The sequence below is a fragment of the Lissotriton vulgaris genome, chromosome 5 (genome assembly GCF_964263255.1).
Source record: "Lissotriton vulgaris chromosome 5, aLisVul1.2, whole genome shotgun sequence".
NCBI lineage: Eukaryota > Metazoa > Chordata > Amphibia > Caudata > Salamandridae > Lissotriton > Lissotriton vulgaris.
Genome location: NC_141693.1, coordinates 1,289,032,505 through 1,289,049,594, shown reverse-complemented (window position 1 = coordinate 1,289,049,594; position 17,090 = coordinate 1,289,032,505). Strand labels below are relative to the sequence as shown.

The 17,090-nt window shown below is 44.0% G+C and overlaps 1 protein-coding gene across 2 annotated transcripts in view; it reads right to left on the bottom strand.

The window, feature by feature from the left end:
• Positions 1–17,090, bottom strand: part of CACNA1S (calcium voltage-gated channel subunit alpha1 S) — a 548,608-nt gene that overhangs the window by 51,190 nt on the left and 480,328 nt on the right. For both annotated transcript variants that reach the window (XM_086923168.1, XM_086923169.1), the window contains exons 39-40: positions 4,070–4,198; positions 2,466–2,698 (exon numbers count right to left, since the gene is read on the bottom strand). In XM_086923168.1, coding sequence (XP_086779294.1) covers positions 2,466–2,698; positions 4,070–4,198 — 362 coding nt within the window. The remainder of the gene's footprint in view (positions 1–2,465; positions 2,699–4,069; positions 4,199–17,090) is intronic.

The window sequence follows — 17,090 nt, the reverse complement described above, 5'->3', positions numbered from 1 at the left end:
TCACCAAACACATTCAACAAAGAAACCTCCGCTCTAAAGGAGCATCTCGCCTCAAAATCCCACCATACAAGAAAAAAACCATGGGTGGCACATCCTTCTCAGTTCAAGCAGCCAAACTATGGAATTTTTTACCCCCCAACATAAGGTCCACCGACAACCACCTTATCTTCAGAGAACTACTCAAGATTTGGCTCTTCCCCACATAAGCACCATACGCAAAGAGAAATTTACAGCATATCCCTCTGTATACAATCATTTTTTTCTCACTATAGATATGTACCTATCTTTGTGTATTACTTTGTTAAACATGTCAAATAACTATGTTGTTGAGAGAAAAAATAATAATAAATAAATAAATAAAAATCATCTTTGGTCTACATGTACATACTTCCATTGTACATCTATGTACCTTCCATGCACTTGGATCTGTGTGTCTGTTACTTTTCTCCTGAAAAAGCATATCCAATGCACTACCCTATTTCTCACCCTGTGCCTCTATCAATATCTTTAATCTACATATACTTACCTCCTTTATGTATCTATATACTTTCAATGTAATTATGGATCTATATATTTATCACTTTCTTCTAATTTAGCATTTCCAATGCACTACCCTATTTATCAGCCTATACTTCACTCAATATATCTTCTAGCCTAACCTTCTGACTCATCTCAAACTTCTTCCACTACTCCTTCCAATGCACTACCCTATCTCTCATCCTATACATCAATCAATATATCCTCTACATCCACTCTCTCATTTATCCCAAACCCCATACCACTACTATGGTTGTCAAAATAACCCTTTCTAGACTCTCTCCTACTCTACCCCTCCTTGCACCATCTGACACCTCTTTTACTATACCGATACCCTAAAACACACCTTTCTAAACTCTTTCCTCTGAGTCCTCTCCTCCAAAACTCCTTTTTACTCATCCAAAAGCCCCCCCTCCTTTTGCTAAGACCTAAAAAAAAAATCACTCTTTTAACCCTCCACTATCCTTTTCAATCGAAATTAACAGACTAACATGTTAACTTATCAAATTCCATATTAAACTATACTAATATACTTCAAATAACTGAATAACATATCCACTACTCAAATTACTTCATTTTTTTTTTTTTTACTATACTAATTTTCAACAGAAATCCTTTATGGGTTCCGGAGTGGCGTGCTACTCGCCAGAAAAGTGATTCAACACCCATCAGGGATAACAATTTCTATATGAAGTAAATCTTTCTTCCCCTTTTATCCCTCCGCTATCCTTCTCACTCCAAGTAACTGACTAATATCCACCACTGAAATTACTTCATATTTCACCGTATTAATTCACCACTAATCCTTTGTAGGCTTCCTGAATAGCGTGCGTCAACAAGCGCTATATAAATACAAACCTTTGTCCTCCTCTATCCTTCTGCTATCATTCCAAATCCAAATAACTGACTAACCTATCTACCACTTAAAATGTACTTGCATGCTTCACTATACTAATTCAACACTAATCCTCTATGGGTCCCAGATTTGGGTGCTACCCGCACAAAAAGTGCTTTGACGCCTCGTCAGGGTTGTTATCGCTATATAAATGCAATTACAATACAATACAATACCATCACATCTATGCAGTGCATGGGGAACCAAAGTTTAACATCGATGAAATTGAGGTTTTGTATTGCGAACCTAATGCTCCTTCAGGTATTGTTTTTCATCAAAGTTATACAATTTTTACATGAAAAATGTTATTGTACAATATTTACTTAAAGTCAAACAACCAAAATGTTGAATGAGTAGATAATTGTCTCCTATTAAAATACAGACTTTACTAGCAGGTCTTTACTCTCGACTAATGCAAATGAGTAGAGTTAGACAAATGGTTAACAGTGCGGCTGGCACTGGTAAGATCGGCGGGGCCATGGGGCCAACTCGGTGATGCGGTGAGCTCACGGTAAGTGGTTTATTTTTCAATTTAAGATTACCTATCCTGTCATCTGTCATTTTAACGCCCACCCCGCCCCAACGCTCTTGCCTCATGCTGGCCGCTACTGATGGTTATGTGCTAACAGCACTTCACTTGATAGACAGATTGCCTTCATACTCTCACAAATATTTGTATACAATTAATGTGTGCAAACAGTGGGAGAGATTCACACACAAAACATATGATTTATGAATTAGTCAGATATTTTTTTTCATCCTATACAGCAATACCAAGTTTGGAGTTTGGAGTTCGAAACAGTGAAGAATATTTACTTGTGTAAAAGAAATACTTACTAATAAAATAACACAACACAAAATAATCCTGCCAAATCATAATCTTTGGAAATGATGTGTGTAGGATCATTGACCCACCAAAAGACAGAGATAAAACTGAGTCGAAACTTAAACATGTGCAAACACAAACATCTCCCAGACAGACAGACAGAAAGATACTTCTGCATGCACCACAAGGCAGAAACTTCTATCCCACCTTGAGACGCCATTGATGTTGCCATTGTTGAAGTTGCAGTTGTTGGCGTTGCTGTTGCGTTCCAAGGGGAAGAATTCCACCTCTGGCAGGAAGACTGGTGAATCCAGATCTTGCAGGTCATCGCTTCCAGCCTCCGAGAAGCGGAGTGGCCGCTGGCTGGCCCGATGGGACTGAATGGGGCTGCTGTGCTCAATGGGGAAAGAGTCGGCTTGACCGAAAAGACCTCCAGTTCTCTGAAAAAGAACAGAAACAGGACATGTTCTGTAATATCTAATGTGGCCTATTGGGAAAATCTGATTTTTTCTCAAACGTGAAAATTACTGAAAGAGAGAATGCCTAATGCAGACGTGAACCAGCAACTCAAAAGGGGTCTTTAGGGATCTTGGATGCTATATGAGACAATCATATTTTGAAATTGTCTGGAGTCGCCTGCGGGTCCCAATATATATGGATTTTAAACAAACAGCTAAATCCACTGCATTCAAAAGTAAAAAATGTTTCTTTACAGCAAAAAGGGAGGGTAGGCCATATATTCCAAACTGGAAATACAATTATTTAATACCTGTACTGTGCTAACAAGTGATGTACAAAAACTTTTTTTATTGGAGGTAAATGCAGGTCCAGCAAAGCTTCATCCACTAAAGATTTTCAGGACGACATCTAACTATGTAAATGTATCCCATTTAGATTAAATGTATATAGCGTATTGTACGTAAATAGCATGAAAACGTTGAATGGACCCAACCATCCTGGGCCTAAAACCGACTCCTCTTCACCAGAGGTTGTTACATTTCAGGACCACACTTCTGTTTCCTGGGATGTTACTGTGGTTGCTACAACTGCTTGAGTCTCATGAAGGGTCTGCAGTTTTGTTAAAGTCCAGTACACTAGACCGCCATGATTACAACTGAGGATTTCATAACCCACAACATGAAGAATTGTTCCCTGAATTGGAATGGCAACAAAGGCAAAGAAAAGCGTTGTACATAAAGTGGGTCTTTAAGTCAGAGAAGGTTGGGAGCAGAATGGTCTCAAAATAAAAAAAAGGACCCAGAAATTTTGAGTGTGCGTGTTATTCCCCATTCCAGGGACTCCAGCTCAGAATAAGTCAGAAACTTTAATTTAGAGAATATGATGTTCCCATACCTAAATCAAGCACTTAGTATTTCAAAACTGTGCCCAAATGGAAGACAGACTGTTACAGGTCTTCCATAGACCCTGAAGACAGACTAAATATAATTAAAGTCTGGAAGCAGAAAATCACTGTACAAGATCTGATGTATTCATAATAAAGGATGTATTTCAAGTGGATATGGTGTGCTGGTAGCTCAATATTGCACATGCAAATAGAATTGCTGGGTAAAATATATAGACTGAGGAACTGTCTAAATCCCACCTTGCAAGACTTGTTCTTTACATTTAGAGGGAAATTCTAGATCTTGTCTAAAGTGATGCCTCACCATAGCCTAGTTTTACAATAGCCTTACATATCAAATCAGTAAAGCAACTGGGCAACAATGGTCAGAGATAAAACTGAGAGACGGATAAACACAATGTCTGTATTCAGTGTCCCAATCCCCGAGCATCATTAGATCCAAACTCACCCTGTATATCCCATCCTCCAAGGCTGCCTCCTCCATGGCTCTCTCCAGCTCCTCCTCTGCGGTCAGATCTCCAGAAATTGCTCGGTGGATCTCATGACCAGCCTCCTCTTCGATGGTGCGCAGGCCAGCCTGAAAACGATCATAGAGACCAAAAATGTGAAAAGCAACACAGCCAGTTTGCCAACCACCACAAACCATCTACAAGAACAGCGCTTCCTGTAAAGCCACCAATACAATTTCTGAGGGGCATTAGGCGGCCATCACTGGCATGAGGAGTGGAGACACTCTATTACCAGCACTGATCTTGAACAGCCACTTGGCAGCCGACAGATATCAGGGATTGGATGTTTGTAAAGCTGAAGCTTTAGAGCCTCAAGTATATTTCATATGTGGGAAGAGCGGTCATGCATTATTCTGTGGTTACAGTGTTTTTTTTTCTTTTTCTACTGAAGTTCAAGCTCAAATCTCTGTCTGTCTCTCTACTGTTGAGGCATGGATGTCCACCTATTTTCAGAAACGTTATCCCAAAAACACATTTTACCCTGCTTCATCACATATCTCTCCTGCTCTTGCACTTTTTAACACTGTCAAATATATTTTCTGCATCACCTCGTGACCTTACATTTTATTTCGATGTTTGCTCCACTTTCTTTCCCAAATGCCTCTAATTCTAAAATCGGCCGTTTTCCTTTATACAGCATTTGTAAATGTGATCACCGCATCCCTTCTCTTCTTTGAGATATTAACTTTTTTCTAGAGTATCTTAATTATTGTTGTCCTCTTTGGTTTTCTCTAACCAAGCATATTAGAGTGGCACTCCAACTCCAAATTCTTCCTTTATTGTTCTTTGATTCTTGCATTCATATCATGACACGTCTCTCTGTACCTTGCTGAACTTCGTTGGCTACCCGTACTTGTACAATGTAGGTTTCACTTCTTCAAATGCATTCAGTTACTTCTTTTATCTTCAGTGTTCCTTAGTTTCCCTATATACTTTGCCGCAAACTCTTGGGTCTGCCTTTTTACTCATTATATACATTTCAAGACTTTAATTCAGTGCTTAATTTGAGCCTGGGCCCCAAACCTATAAGAATTGCTTGTGCGGCTGGTATTAGTTGTTGTAATGTACATTGCATTAATAAACAACTATTGTTCTGCTTATCTTTTAATTGTACAAACAGCGTAACCATGTTCAGCTGTCATAAGTGCCGGTGTCGACACTTTAGTGCGGGTGCCTTCCATCTGTCCAAGTACTATCCAAACTATGAAAAGAACATCGTCGTCCTGTCTCCATTAGGAGTCCATCAAACCTATCCAGGTGTAAAACGTTTCTGAATTTCCTTCAATTATCTAAGCATCCTTTTTGCAAATAAACATACGCTGCTTTAATGTCATTGGAGTCTTGCTCTGGGCAGTCTTTCTGCTTGTTATGTACAACCCCTTTGGTTACATCCGATATAAGAAGTACACATAAACATGTAAGTTACTGTGTTATAATGCATCATCACCCACTGGAGCAATGCGAAGCAATGTCCCAAGACGGCAGACGTTTTCACGTATAACAATTGGTTTGATTATTGCTCTGCCTAAGAAAGTTTTGAATGTTGAGGCTTTTTTAAAGAACATTTTCGAAGTGCTAATTAACAGTGTTTCATTTTTGGAGCTCGCAATCATGGTCGGTCGAGTTGGCCTTGTCGGGATTTAAAACAGTATATATAATCAAAGAGAGAGAAAGGGTAGGTAAGCCACTCTTAAACTCTTAGCGAGCGCCGCCTACGGGCGAGGATTTGTATGGTCCTGATGAATGCTGAGCTGACTATTGGCTCGCTCAAAGCAGAAACATGTCGACCTTTGCACTTTTATGTTTAGGACTCTTTGCTTCAAATTAACCAAACCATCTATATGTCCGACTTTCACCCTTTTTTAACGGAGTTAGAACTCTCCCTTCATTAAATAAATATTTTTCTGGTTTGGAGAATAGTCCATACTCCTTTTAATTCACCTCACACCGTTGGGTACTACTTCACGTACTCACAACAAGGACCCAATGAAGACAACTGACTACCAACTTTCAGTTGGTGCCTGAGGGTTCTTTTTCTTCACTGTGTCTGCAAAGCTCACCCTTTGTTTCCTTTCCTTTTTTGATTATACTTTTTGGTGGTGGTAACTGAATATCATTGATTCTGTCACGGGCACCTTGTTGGTGTATTCATGAAGCCCTCACCCACCAACCTAGTTGGTGGCATGCTTCATCATCGGGCCCACCCAGTGACACCTAGTATGTCCCGGGTGTGCTACGACGCCTGATTACAGCTGAGCTGGTATATTGCTGAGAGTGCAGTGAGGTTGGGTGAGTTGTGATTTAAAACGGCTTGGTGGTGGTCCCAGTACCCGAGGGTAAATTAAATTTTAATAACTGGGCCGTCACCAGCGGTTAAAAGTAAGGCTACAGGACGCGTAAGGGTGGCGAGTTACTGCCCCCTGCGTCCTTCAGATGGTCGACATGTTTCAGCCAGTGCCTTAGAGTATTCTGGCTTTCCTCAGGGCCGATTTTTAAAAAGGTGTGGTGAAATAAAACAGACTAGTGTTGTGGTACAGACTATGTGATACACACACTAAGGCGTTTTTCTATATGTGAGAGGGGGATTCCCTTCTCATTCATACCTGTACAAACAAACAATTATTAAGAACAAGGACAAAACATTTACAGAGAGAATCAGTAGTCAATTTAGACATATGGTCAACAATGCTTTGGTGGCCGGATCTATAGTGCAAGGTGAGAGGACTATAGTCGGCTAGGTGTGATGGTACGGGTGGTGCCATCAGAGTGAAAATACGCGACTAATTAGGAGCGTGGTGTGGCTAAAACACGGAAATCACACTGAAAGGAGTTGACTTAGTGTGGCAGGGCGCAAGAAAATTGTTCTTACGCTTTGGGTTATTAGCCAAGGCTTCCTGGAGGGAAGCGGTAAGGGGATGACCCTATGGGAGAAAAAGAGATAGGCTGTAGGGGTTAGGGACCTGTGAGGAAAGAAGCGCTTACCCAGTTTGTTGTTTGGAGGCTTGTCAGGTTTGTCAAACTCACAGTCTTACTGGTCAGAGCCTGCCTTGTACCTGTTGTCCTGCCCTCCAGGAAGCCATGGCTAATAACCCAAAGCGTAAGAACAATTTTCTTGCGCCCTGCCACACTAAGTCAACTCCTTTCAGTGTGATTTCCGTGTTTTAGCCACACCACGCTCCTAATTAGTCGCGTATTTTCACTCTGATGGCACCACCCGTACTATCACACCTAGCCGACTATAGTCCTCTCACCTTGCACTATAGATCCGGCCACCAAAGCATTGTTGACCATATGTCTAAATTGACTACTGACTCTCTCTGTAAATGTTTTGTCCTTGTTTGTTTGTACAGGTATGCATGAGAAGGGAATCCCCCTCTCACATATAGAAAAACGCCTTGGTGTGTGTATCACATAGTCTGTACCACAACACTAGTCTGTTTTATTTCACCACACCTTTCTAAAAATCGGCCCTGAGGAAAGCCAGAATACTCTAAGGCACTGGCTGAAACATGTCGACCATCTGAAGGACGCAGGGGGCAGTAACTCGCCACCCTTACGCGTCCTGTAGCCTTACTTTTAACCGCTGCTGACAGCCCAGTTATTAAAATTTAATTTACCACGGGTACTGGGACCACCACCAAGCCGTTTTAAATCACAACTCACCCAACCTCACTGCACTCTCAGCAATATACCAGCTCCGCTGTAATCAGGCGTCGTAGCACACCCGGGACATACTAGGTGTCACTGGGTGGGCCAGATGATGAAGCATGCCACCAACTAGGTTGGTGGGTGAGGGCTTCATGAATACACCAACAAGGTGCCCGTGACAGAACTAATTTGAGTACTGTAACACTTTGGTCAACTTAAGCTAGTCCTTTTTGTTTAATCACATATAAACCCTAGGGGACTCGGACTAGCTACCTAGTCCTCTCTCTCCCTCTTGTTATACGCAACTGAATATCATTACCTCTCCCCCCCTCCCTTTTTTTGTTTTTCGTTTCAGTCACTCTTCTGTTGTTTGATTGTGGGATTTAAAACAGTGACATTCAAGTCACACTGGATGTCACCTGTGATCACTCAGTTCACTGAGACGTCCTGTGGTTTTATGGAAGTGCATCTCACGGCGACTGCGCTCATTGGGTGCCTGCTGGCTCTGGCTGCCTTTGAGGGCACGTGAAAACTCGGGGTCCCTGCCTGTCAAAGCTTGGCAATATTGCGAGTTGTTTTGGAATTCAACATTGTACACTCAGCCTGTTCCTTTACCTTTTGTCAGTTTTTTTGACGTACATGTCCTTCATATCTGGTTTTCCCCGCCTTCTAGTACTGGCAGCCCTGGTGTTCTTCTGCCTTTCTGAACTTGTGGGAGTTTTCACCCCAGTTTAGGGTTTATATAACTGTTCTCTGCTCTTCGTTAAAATTGTTGTTGGTGGTTGTCTATCTGTTTACTCCATGTTTAAAATCAGCACGAGGGTTCTGCTTCTTTCTGCCACTCAAGTAGATGTCATACTCAAGCAGCAGCTTCTCAAAGCGAACAGAAGGTTTCTCAACGCGAGCGGTAGCGACCGTCCGCGAAGGCCCACGTTGATAAATCACGCCAGGAAGTGGTCTGGAGTAAGATTTTCCTCGCTCATGCTCGCCATCTTAACGTTGGTGAGAGAGGAAAAAACTCAGCTGACTTTTTCGGAACTCCGCACGCTACGCGGAGCGGGAAAAACTTTGCAAACTCCACGAGCGTAGTGGAATTTCATGCCAAGGCCTATTAATTACTTGCATTGCAAAATATCCATTCACAGGGACTTTCAAACACGCCTGCCTCATGAATGTTTATGGAACAGAAGTCAAATTGTGACTCCCTGCTAATGAGTGTTAATGTAAGGATGGAGGTCTGTAAGGGACAGCTCACTATCCATGCATTTGCAATCACTGAATGCTGTCATTTTGCTCCTTTCGACTGTTGGCGGCCAAACTGTGGAACTCCTTGCCTGTATCTATTCGTAGCATTGATGAGCTTCTCCCTTTTCGGAAAGCCATTAAGACTTATCTTTTCCCTCTGACTTAGGTTCTTTTCTCTCTCAGTTTCCTTTTCCGGTACAATGATACGGTTAGCGCCGGGACGCCCCTTAGCTGGGGCAGCTGCGCGCTCAAACAAAACATTAACATAACAAACATAACATTTTGTAAAACAGCCCCTGTGCCTTAAAGTGTACAGTACTGTGTTGCGTTGCATATATATGGTCACTCATTCAGGGCATAGCTAACAGTAGTGGAACAGGTACAGTGGCACCGTGGTTCAGGAGTGCAGGAGGTCCACTGTTCCTCTGTCTAAGCAATCTTTAGGAGGGCCCATTCACTGCTTGAATTAAAACCCATCACACCCTTTTTACACACATTCATGCGCACATGTGATGCATGCTTAGATCTCCTAAAGCCACTCTTTGGTTAATAATTTTATTTGCAAGTAATTAAGTCTTCTTAATTGAAATACTATTGCTTCAGTCTTCTCAACCCTACTCTAGTCAGATTTGCCTTTATTTGCACTCAATGCAGCATTGCGTTTCAGAGTCACACTGCTGTAGATCAGCAAATGAACTTTATGCAAGAGTCACTACTATGTTCATGATGAACAGTAACAGTGGGGTAGTCTTAATGCAAGGATGTAATGATGTATACCTGCTACGTGAATTCATTGTTAAGACATGTAAGCCCAATTTAGATTTAGCAACTTGTGCTCAAATAAGTGAGCAGACATGCCACATCAGCCTATAGTTTTCAATAGCAAACTGAACAGCTACCAGCCACCAAGCAGGCCCTCGTCTTATAGAAGACGCCAAGTAGCCCCTACTCAACTATGACATTTTTAGCCAGTACTTATTTTTTGCCAACAATACCACACTTGCTGGGTTATTTCAGACACATTTGTCAACCTTTCTGACTGTCACTGCATAAAGAACCCTAGTGGGACGAAAGGGCTTAGAGCCCGTTATAGCCTAAGAAATCTCTACTAACTTCTTTAAACTACTACAAGTCAGGCTTCTGAATCTGCCTCCCGGGTCTGAGGAGGATGCAAATCCCTTAACGGACATTTAGGGTGCAGGACCCACCACCCAGATGCTGGAAGCTTACTCCATGTAGAGGTTTCCATCTCATACCGTGTTCATCAGATGACATCAGGCCAGGTGAAGGTTGCTTATATCGTGTGACACACAGTAGGACTGTCTGATCTGATAGGTCTGTTAATATGAAAAGAGAAAAGTAGAACTACAAATCCCAGGATGTACAGTGCTTCTGACTAAAACGTCATGCCTGACAGAGCGTCAAACAAGACATGGGGCTCCTGAGAGCCATTGAAAAGCATTGCCTGACTCCATCGGTTTAACAGCTTAGTGCAATAATGTAGAGAAAATGCGTCTTCACCGTATAACACTGCAGGGTAATTGCACAGGTCATCAAAAATAAATAGACTTTGGGCTATTCAATCAAATTGTTCAGACACGAGATGAGATGATCTCGTCTTCTCGGAAGTCCTGTGCTCATTTACTGGAACATTCACCTTTAACAAGCGGCTGTGCAGTCACCTCATATTCATCATCGAAATTGAATGCCCTTTCATCCATGCCTTATATTAGTTCAGACATGTATAGTCTGCATGACGAAATGACTCTGATACAATTAATGTGCTATCTCCCTTGTAACCTGTGCTGCACGAGCTGGATCAAGTGTCTCCTGCAAGTGACACTGCAGTCACCTTCTTACTACAGTGGAGGCCATCTTTCATGGCGTGGGCCTCTGAATGACTGCTTGGAGAGAGGAATCAGGGTCCATACCAAAATACCATGGACCTGGGCAAGCTCACAACACCACTGAGCAAGGCCCTCATCCGGATGGTCCCAAATATGTACTGCACATTGCCTTAAAGGCAAAGAACGAGTAGGCAAAGGGTGCATGCAGAAAACCAAACTACTTGTACTGGGCCTTGCCAGGCAGAACACAACACCTTCGACTAGGTGGTTCAACTGAAAGAGTGTTTTAAAACTCTATTGCTGCATGTGGCACCCCTAAATAAATGACCAGGAACATGACATTAAAGCGGAAGGAACCTCTGACCATTCCAAAATGGATCACAGTTTTTTTAACCACTTGCACTCAGTGGCTTCACCATTAGGGTGGAGGAGCAATGTCCACTAATAAAAATGCCCCCAGAGAGAAAAAATTAAATGGTAATAAAGTTAATGTGTTACCATATCACCTTTCACTAACCTGTGTACAGAGCCAACTATCAGGACAGGGCGGGGACATTGCTGCTGAGTGGCAGCAGCTAGGAAGAGTGGTGGGCTGGGAACTTAAGCTTAAAGTGTATATGTCACTTTGGCCGGCTGTCTTACGACGGCCAGCCAGACATTCGCAATTTAAACCTGTCCAGCCCAGATGTCTCAGAGGCACTGGAGGCCTGTGCTTGCTCTCCACTCTGCTTAGACAGCTGGGTGGAGAGAGCAAGAACAGGCCTCCACTGCCTCAGGAGCACTAAGCGAGACCGCTCCATCCAATCCTGGTGCTTCTCTAATAGTGGTTAACAGCATGAGAACAGTGATAGGATTGGTTAGGTATGTTGGCTGGGGCTAGCTCTGGATGAGAGAAGAACACCGGGCCCGGAGCAAGGACATGCAGCAAGGTAAGTGAATTTTTTTTTTCTTCTTTTTTTTTTGAAAACCTTTATTGTGCTTAAAACATGATACAAATACGGGCCTACAACCGGCAGGCCGGCCACGATACTTTGAAGCACATGTGCAAGCATTACGTGTCCCCAGCGCCATCAGGCAATACAGCTAAAATTAACAGCAGTTACACTGAACGGAGACATGTCGCCAGGGAGAAGGAGCATTGAAGGTTAAATTTTAAAAATTTTTATCTGAAAATAACGCAGTGAAGAATAGAGTCAAGGAGAACTGAGTCCGTACATTCGCTTCACAGCATGGGCAGGCAGCATCAAGAGAACCAACAGTTAGTGAGAATCCTCCAGTCAGGATGGTAGTATTGCACAAGTCAACAGTAGAAACAGTTCGCGTCCACGTACCACCCCCAGCGCCACCCGCCCCCTACTGAACCCCGGTCACTCAGACCCAGAACAGAAAAGAGAAAATTATAAAAAGGAAATACATAGGCACCATAGAAACCAAGGAAAAATAAAATATAACCCCCCACCCTACACACATGCAGAGGCTACGGCCTGCCCCCCCCCCCAGCAGAGTGTTTGTCACCCCAAAAAACCCGAAATTTAGGAAGAAAAGGAAGGGAAGAAAGAGAGAGGAAGAAAAGACAAAGAAAACCATTCACTAGTGATAAGGGGAGCAAGGAAGAATAGTCCCAGATCTCCCACTGAAGGAGGTGGGGAGGAGCCAATACAATAACAAAACTCCCGGACACCCATCCATTAGCGAATCCCACGCCATTAAAATCTAAGGGGACTAAGGCCAACAACACAGGATATGAGCAGCTCCAATTCACGGTCGAAGGTGTCAGGATGGACAAGAAGCGGATAAATGTGAGGAGCTGTAGCGGTGATGCGCGCCAAGAAGGCGCCGCGATTCCAAATCACATCAAGTAGGCCAATACAAGTTGATACCCGGACCCCCTTAGTGCTATCTAAGTCGCAAGCGACCAATACACCACGGTACCCACCCAAAACCCCGCCCCAGCCAGAACAGAAACTAAGATGACCGCCCCGGGCAGTGCAGAGACAAAGAGTTAAAATGGACGCCACCCTATACAGGCAACCCCCCGTCCCAATAGTCGTTGTTGGCAAGTCAGACACCCCAAAAAAATTAACAGAGCCGATGGCTCCCTAGGTACCAGGGTAGTCAATTGTGGCTCCGACTGTGCCGTGAACAAGAATGCAGTAACACAAAGGAGGCGCTGGGAGCGAGAGCCAAGCGATATCCAATAACTCCCAACCAGCTGGAAAATTCAATTTGCACTCTGCGTGCGGTCCACACATTCCCCCCACACAGCATTTTGAACCCGACCCCCATCAGGTAAGAGAGCAATGCAGCAGACAAACAGTCTAGCCCTGACCCGATTTCGGACGCCCTTCAGTACACAACCCTCTATGAGTGTCGACCCCCTCATCAACAAAGGAACAAGATGGAAGCAGAGAGGAAGGGGGAGACTCACAAGCACAAAATGGACGACACCACCTACCCAATAATGCTTTGGTTACAATACAGAGAGCCCCAAAATTACTCTGAAAAACCAAATACAGCAGGGGAAAAGGCGAAGGTTCCAATGAACGAGTTTGCAAGGGGGCCAGGAGTAGAATAGCCAGCAGTCCCACCTCCGGTATTAGCAGCGATCGTGTTGAAACAGTAGCCGAGTGCAGGAACAATGTATCCCCGGCAGAGTCGGTATGCGATCGTCTGTAAACGCCAAGCATGGCAGGGCGGAACACAGTCTCACTGGAAACACTCGGCAACTCAGTATCCTTAGCAGGAGCCGTCAGGGGAGCGATCTGTTGTTGCTGAGAGCAGTCCCTCCGAATCTGCGCCAGGTCCAGGGCGATGTCGTCGAGCTTGTCACATAGCTCCTGGGAGTCTCGCCGCAGCGTCGCCCGTAGTTCACGTAGGGCAAGCAGGACATCTCCGTAGGACAGGGTAGGCAGTGTGCCCCCCCCGCCCCCATTATCGGAAGGTGCAGGCAATTCGATCTCCGGCGCGGCCATGGCATCACAGGCAAGGGGCAATGGCGGACGGTCTTCTCCGTCCCGCGGGTCAGCGGGGACTTCCATAGCGCCCACCAGCCAGGCACAGAAACAGGGGGGGTGCGATATGGGCCAGCAGTCGCTCCGTCCCCCACCGCTGCGAGCTGCTATGTAGCGTCGCCAGTGAGGAGCCCACGACAGCAAAGCCAGGCGGTTTGGGCGAACGGGCAGGCAGCAATATGCGGGCGAGTCCCGCAATGGAGCCGAGTCGCCCCCTCTCAACTCGAGACAATGGAGCCGGAGTGCTGTGCAATCTTCCCGGCAGTCACGTGGCAAGCACGATGTTCAGCACTCTACGGCACCCGGGATGCTGATATCCACGTTCCAGGGAGAGCAGCCCCTTCCAGAATGCGAGCGCTCCACAGGCAGGTTGCTCGTCTCCACTCCGCCGAGGTCCGGCATTAGGCGGCGAGGAGCGCTGGGGCAATGGCGTCGGGACTGGCACCAGGGTATCTCAGCCTTCCGGACGAGCCGAGAGTCCGGAAAAACATGGGCGAGATCAGCACGTCGCCCCCGTCGGAGCAGCCGATGAGTCAGACAGGATAACAGGCAGGATAGTTCGACGGGGCGCAAGGACTGGCGGAGCCGGGAGCTTACACGTCCGCTCCGGTCGCCATCTTGGCTCCTCCCCTCGGTAAGTGAATTTTTATTAACTTTTCTAATGTATTTAAATTGCTAATGTGCATTAAATCGCCGACATGCATTACATTACCATTTTTTTAAAGGTAAACATTTTAACTTTAAAACGATAATGTAATGCATGTCAGCACTTTAGATAGTTATGTGATTGCAAACATACACCCACCATGGCATTTGCCCGCCCCACCACTCGCCATAGTTGGCAGCTGCCACTGCTCATTACCCTGGGTAATAGGCGTGTTCCTTATCTTATGCACCAGAGCACAGTGCAGGCTGCAGCGACGTCTTACCAGTAAGGTGAGTGGAGAGTCAGGGACTGAATGTTGCAAATTGGTGGTGGTGCATTAGATTAAAGCGTATCACTACACCATGCTGAAATGCAACGCCTGCCATTGGTGGACTACTTGGCAGGAAGAGGAAAGATTTCCTATGAGAAGAGGAAGAGCTTTTGGAAGGAAATAGTGCTTTCGTTCACTTTCAACCAAAATGTAGCTTCCGTCTAAGAGCAGCACACCCAGATAGCAAAAGATGAAAATGCGGAATTCTACAAAAATGTAATTAATCAAGGGCATGGTCTGAAATTGAGTTGTCATTTCTCTTAAAAATTCTTGACTAGAGAAAAATGGGCAACTTAATACTGCTTTACATGTCGCAGCCTATAGCATGACTGAGCAATGTATTCAAAGGCAAGATGGCTCTGTGAGGTAATCAGTCACTGTTTAAATGTTTGCGATGTGCAGGTCACAGGTTTAGATACCAGCACACCCACCTTAGCCTCTTATTCTTATTGGGATGTTCAACTTAGCGGCATTAAACTGAGTAACGGTAAGACCTGTTATTTACAGTGCTTAAGATCAACGGTATTAAATGCTGCATAAAAACAAGTTGTTATTGTAATGTATCAACAGAGACTCATTGATAATAAAACCATCATCCAACCTTACATTTTGAAAACAGCTCCAGATAGACATTTTCCACCTGGCATTTTATGAATAAACACTCCCTCCATAGCCTGGCTCTGAGTCAGAATATATAAATACAGAAAAAAACTATTTATTGAATACCAAAAGAACAGACAAATAGTTTGCACTCTGGAAGGACTACCTTCTTTACCACTATCATTGTTTGCCAGGTGGTGGCTACCAACCGCTTATGTATTATGGCAGTGCGCACTTGCAACAATGGGATTGGTTAGCACTGTTGCATTGACAAAAGACTAAAGTTGCTTTGACAAAAGACTGATTTGGCACCATCAATTTTGAAAGATGATTAATAGCCACAGGGGGACATGTTAAAAATAGAGCGCGATTAGTTTCACCTTTCAAAGATTATTTAAAAAATTGCTTACGTTGACTGGCTTCAAGTTGTATTTTGCATATTTTAAGGACCTTATCCACAATAGCTCGATTCAGATGACCTGAGCCATCATCCATGCTGACATTTTTTGATTTTATACCCCGATTTTATGCGTGTGTTGAATTTTGACAGTCCTATTGGCCACCCTTATCCATTTCATGAGTCCCCACTCACATCCTCGGTGCCTATTGTGGAACTGAGGCCTCCAAAAAGATACCACCATTTGTGTCTATGTGTTGTGTGTTTGTGTGTATGTCTTGCACATAAAAAGAAAGATGACTGCTTGCCCACAGAAATGACAGGGATGGCCCACTGTCCACTTCGCCTTCCTTCTAGAAGCTATGGAACTGACATACACAACATTTCCAGACAGGCTGTCAACTGCCTGGTGGCACACAGGCAGAGCTCGCCTGCGCTGCCAAGCAACTACACCGCCAACCTTTCAAGCTGTCGAAGTCTGGAAAAAACATCTGTACTGTTAAAGAGTGATAATGCCAGCTGCAGTCGGATTGGTCAAAACCCACAATTTTAACACTGCTTTGAGTTTAAATGGAAGTGGACCACTGGCATAACTGCCAAGAAATTAACATAGAAACCAAAATTTTCTACACGTGATCTCATTTTTTTCATCTAAAATAAGGCTTTTCTTTTCATTTAAAATTGTCTTGGATGGAGAGTTTCCCTGAGATGGGTTAGAATCTGTCTTTTGGCTGATATAGCTCACCGGAAGATTACCCACTCCATGGTGACTAGTCTCTATGGGAATACACTTTGAGGTGCTTTTTTGAATGACGATATTACAGAGGCAATGAGTGAAAATGTGACATGTCCATGCACAGAAAAGGTATGTGACATGATTCGCCCCTACATCTATTGGATAATACAGATTTATCTACTGAGGTAATACAATAACAAGGTATCTAAAGCCTTTTCCCGTATCCTCAAAGTCTTACGGGCCATTTAGCAGTTAGCACCAAGATGCTGCATTTTTTCCTTGCTAACCAGGATACTGAGTAGTTGGAAAGCTGGGAGTTTAAGGCCTACAGGAGAAGCTTGGCTGTGAAGTCAAAAGTGTGGAGGTTGAATCTGACACAATACAACTAAGGAATAAAGATACTGTTTCAGTTAAGGGTATTGATTGAAAAGGAATAATTAACAAGAATTTTGGGGTTGCAGCACAGTAAACTTTGATATTTCTAGTGTTACTGGCCAAA